We start from the raw sequence: 4,771 nt of genomic DNA, 5'->3' as shown, positions 1-4,771 counted from the left end.
ATTTAATACTTTACCAATTTGTAGTGAATACGAAAATTAGTTTGTCATAGATGTCAAAGTGTAGGTTCACGAGTTGAATGCAAGCCTCGGGCGAGCAATATTTCATTTTTTTCAACAAGTTCAATAAATTCAGTAATGAAAGTACACGTATAATTATGATATTCTATTTATTACATATCCAAAATAAGAGCTATTTACAGTAAAAAATAGTTTTTTCTTTGGCTAGTTTATAGTATAACGCTTATATTTTGCACAGCAACACACTTTGTCTGTATGATGAAAATGAAGTCATGCCAAATATATGGAAAGCAATGCAAAAATATCATTATGCTTTTTATGAGTCGTAAAAGTGCCACGGGTATGTGATGCAAAATTTAGATAAACAAAAGAATATGAATTAGAAAAAACGACACTTTCAAAACTTGATCATAATTGCTGTAATAAACTTTGGTTACCTTTGGAATTTTACTAAGACTTGTTTGTCATTACAACACAAACAGATATACATACATCTCATTTTCTCCTCCAAAAGTTATAATATATCTAGTGATAATATACCTAAACCGACTTTTGCAGTAAATCATCAGCTGATGAATAGTGTTTCTAAGTTACGATAAGTTTATTTCATTGAAGATTTTGGATATCAAGTAACTATGTAAGAACGCATAATATTCATCAGATGATATTTTGTGTCATAATTACACCATGTAAAAATGGTATCAACGAGCAATGTAAAAAATACAAAATGTACAAATGAATACAATGCCTTGTTTATTAGTCAGATAATAATCATTGTATGTACATTTACACAAATTCAGATATATATACAAAAGCTAGATATGTTAAGTAAGCCTTGTAAAAACTGAAAGTACATCAGATATAAATATTATTTTTTCTTTGAAATCCTAACGTTGTTTTCGTTTATCGTATTCTGATAAAAAAGAGAGAAATGTAGAATTGATGACAGTCGTTTAAAATGTTTAACAGAACAAACGAAATATTGTTAAATATAAAGGCTGGACACATGCCTTTCAATAATAAGCAAACGGAACATTACATACATTATTTATATTCTTTATAACATCTGGATATGTTAAACTCGTAGATACAACATCGATATTCTATTTATTTCACAAAATTAGTTATCTGTTGGTTATTATTTTAAGTCTTAATAAACTAAAGCAATGGCACTAAAAGATTTATGTGTACCTTCAGATACAAATATAGAATTAACATTGCTACTCATGTCAATGTTGAATGATTTATTCATTCAGTTGTTGACAAGTACTCCACTGAATGTGTTCATCCTATATGAGTCTTGAAACAGCCGGCGGTTAGAACTTGACGATGTTGATTTGACCCAAACTTTTTCTCCTGATTTTACTCTAATTATTGCTCCAACAGTACTACAGGTGTAATAATCCTTGTCATAGTTTGAATCTGCTGCGATAACTTGACCTCCCAACACTAGACCAATATATGCAAATTTTGCATAATAAGCACATGTATGAACAGAAAATTGGAACAGTCCTCCAACGGGTGCTGTAAAAATTCCAGTAGAAGTGTCGTAACCTATTCCCTCGTTAATCAAACTTTTCGTAAATATAATAATCTCATCTGTTATATCAAGAAGCAAATCTGCCACGTGGTGTGCATGAAAAGCGATCGGAGGTCGTTCAAGTTTTCCTGAGTATAGAAAATAGTTAAGTAAGTACATGTTTCTTACAATTATTTCTTTATGATATATTTTTTGTTTGTAAATCAGGTACTTTTACAAAACATAACAATTATAAACCAATAGTCGATGATTAAATATAAAGAATAGCCAGATTGTAATGTAAGCGCTGGGAAAATATCTTATGAATATCTGTGTAAAACATGATTTTCTTAGAGCTATAATAGAAAAAAAAGATGATGAACTGAATTCAAAATTAGAATATATATACGTAATTGATTCGGTTTAAGGATGATTGGCAGTACTAGTTTATAGTAACAGCAACATGCTAGTTGAACAAGTTCTTAATATTTCAACCTGATCATTGATGTATACTAAGTACGTGAATGCACTTTAAAACAACCAATTGACTATCATAATTATAATCAAATAACATTTTATGAAATACAGTTTTTGAAAATTATCATCACATGGAAGAGAAATGCGAAAAATACCCCTAAGTTGAGTAAGTTCTTCTTTCTTAGCTTCCATGTCACTCGTGAGGTTTGTTCTTGTCTCCTCAAATAATTTCTTGAATGATTCTATAAAAAATATATCAAAGTTAAATTACTAGCCGGTACCAAAGTTCAATAAGTTTTATTTATGTTATTACGTGTACATATGAACATGGTGCAGAAAATGTTGCTGATAACACGGAACTTCCAAACCTAAGTTACATAGCCAGTAGAGCTACTTCTAAAATAAAACTTTAGTGAAGAAAAACAACTTGCATTCTAATATATATTTCAATTTTCCCCGCTCTCCTTCTATAATGAAGTTTCAATTGATTTTTTTTCGAATTTTAATTGGCTGACGTGGTAGTCATTTTCTGACGTAATTCAATATAAAATGAATGTAGTAAAAATCAGGGAATCAGTTCACTAATAAAAAAAAAATATGATGAGTCAGCGTTTTCCGTCATATGTTTTGGTATATTCATCTTAACATGAATATTCACTGTAATTCATGTTTTGTATAAATCATATACCGAAAACCATAAATATTGCAAATCTAAATATAAATTTAAAATATAGCAGTGTTCTTTGAAACGGCTCGAGATTAATTATCAATCAATTAATGAAAATTTACATGTTAACACTTACTTTTTTATTGTTTTTTATACATGATTTTCTTTTTCACTTTCCTTTATTTTGTATTGATTTATGTTTATAATAATGTAATTTAACGACTCGTTTCGAAACGAGACGGGCTAAGCGAACTGAAAATATATTATAAGTTTGCGGCAATGAAAGTGATGCCATATTCTACGGTAAATACACATAGAAATGTTAGGTAAATATGTCAGCACAGTAAACGATGTATGGAATGTTTTTTTCTTTTTCAAAGCTAATGATTCTTTGAATTTTAGATATTCAACACATTTATCATATTACATATTTTTTCATTTCAGTTTTCACTATTAATTAATATTGATTAAGACTTAAACAATAATCAGTTGTAAACTATATGCTAAAGATATAAGTCATTTTTCGCATGTTATCAGTAATTTTTCAGGATACAAATATCATTTTCTAACACTTTGATGTTTATATTTTACCTTCTCTCCTTTTCATCTCGTCACTTCTCTTTAACGTTTCATCTGTTATGTTCCCCTTCATATCTGCAAACATGTCCGTAAAATCTGAAACTGCTCGTTTAATTTCGACTAATGTACTGATTACATTTTCCTCAGTTTTCTTAATTTCATTCCCCATAGTTTCTACCTTAATTTCAGTCCTTATCATTTTCTCTAAAAGCTGTTCTTCATATGCAAATTTAGAACAAACAGGTTCTTTAGCCTCCAAGACTTGAGAGCTATACATTCCAAAGATAACTAAAAACGCAGCGAAAGTCATTTTAAATGAGATGTTATACCGTAATGTTTGAATACACACACGCTCTGAATCTCAAACCGTTATTTAAACAATTGTGTTTGTCGAAAGAGAAATCTGCCGACTTATTTGTAAAGAGGCCCATATGAAAAACTATTGATTTCTATTCTTTAGCACTTAGGATCAGGGAAAGTTTAACAAACGTCACACCAATAGCTTAAATATTTTGTATCGGTAACATAGACAAATTTCGTTTTCTAAAACATAAAAAAGTTAATGATGGGATAACATAATAGATATATTTTGGAACTGTGTTGCTAGGCTGTGTTGGGGCAGCCTTCCTTATTGATCTTGTTCATCTTTTTTGAAATTTGATTCAAGATCCTCTATTTATTGTTTAAAGTGATGGAAAAAAACAAATGTTCATTGCATAAAACACATTCTTGATGACAAATTAACTCATATGAAGGTAGCAACCTTCACTATAGATGTACATATATAAAAATACATTATAAGGGATTTTATGTTCGTACAGATATTATGTTCGTACAGATATTCTTTCATTAATCCTTAATATCTTCAATATTTTGACAACCCTTTTAAAACCGATAGCTTGGACACCGATGAATTCCAGCTAACTGAAAAGTGTGAAACGCGTTAAGAGTTGATGTTTCCCTTTTATACTTTTGAAATACAAAAAAATATTCATATTGCACCGATCAATCCCAGCTAACCGAAAAGTGTGAAACGCGTTAAGAGTGGATGTTTGTGTTTTTATACTTTTGAAATATAAAAATATTCATATTGCATTTGTATTTATTTTTTATACTGTCAACTCATCATTCGATTATGCATAAGCGGTACAATAAGAGTGAATACGTTCACATGTCTACAATTGTTAACCATTAAAACATTTCTTATACTTGAAATCAGTTATCCTTTGGCAAAACAAACGACTGTTACGCATGCGTTTAGACTGTTGAATGTTGTTGTTCTATAGTATCCATAACTATGTTACTATCTCTGAATTCGATTTACCTAACCCTGATTATTTGCTAAAATGTTTAAAGTTCATGAGATTTACTTGAATTTCAATAATCCCAAACATATAACTTTGAAATTAATGAATAACATGTAATTTGTTAATATGATTTAGTAATGTAATGATATTTTTTTTATAAGTAAAGCAGCACTCTTCCCGACCCTTCTTTCAAATAGAAAACGT

At 29.4% G+C, this 4,771-nt stretch overlaps 1 protein-coding gene across 1 annotated transcript; it reads right to left on the bottom strand.

The window, feature by feature from the left end:
* Window positions 1-1,165: 1,165 nt before the first annotated feature.
* Window positions 1,166-3,606, bottom strand: LOC132720960 (heavy metal-binding protein HIP-like). Its single transcript, XM_060705211.1, has 3 exons — window positions 3,273-3,606; window positions 2,170-2,256; window positions 1,166-1,686 (listed from the first exon to the last, which is right to left on the bottom strand). The coding sequence occupies exons 1-3, from the start codon at window positions 3,568-3,570 to the stop codon at window positions 1,271-1,273; spliced, it is 801 nt and encodes a 266-aa protein (XP_060561194.1). The 5' UTR covers window positions 3,571-3,606; the 3' UTR covers window positions 1,166-1,270.
* Between the last annotated feature and the right edge of the window lie 1,165 nt (window positions 3,607-4,771).

This window comes from Ruditapes philippinarum, unplaced genomic scaffold (genome assembly GCF_026571515.1).
Source record: "Ruditapes philippinarum isolate M1 unplaced genomic scaffold, ASM2657151v2 ctg3239_1_1_1_1, whole genome shotgun sequence".
In the NCBI taxonomy this organism is placed as follows: Eukaryota; Metazoa; Mollusca; class Bivalvia; order Venerida; family Veneridae; genus Ruditapes; species Ruditapes philippinarum.
This window is presented reverse-complemented; position numbering and strand designations above follow the sequence as displayed.

Excerpts from the sequence above, each read along its gene's own strand:
- LOC132720960 (XM_060705211.1), bottom strand. The coding sequence starts at position 3,570 with ATGACTTTCGCTGCGTTTTTAGTTATCTTTGGAATGTATAGCTCTCAA. Across the intron at positions 2,257-3,272 it reads CGAGATGAAAAGGAGAGAAG|AATCATTCAAGAAATTATTT; the intron begins GTAAAATATAAA and ends TATTTTTTATAG. Across the intron at positions 1,687-2,169 it reads AGAACTTACTCAACTTAGGG|GAAAACTTGAACGACCTCCG; the intron begins GTATTTTTCGCA and ends TTCTATACTCAG.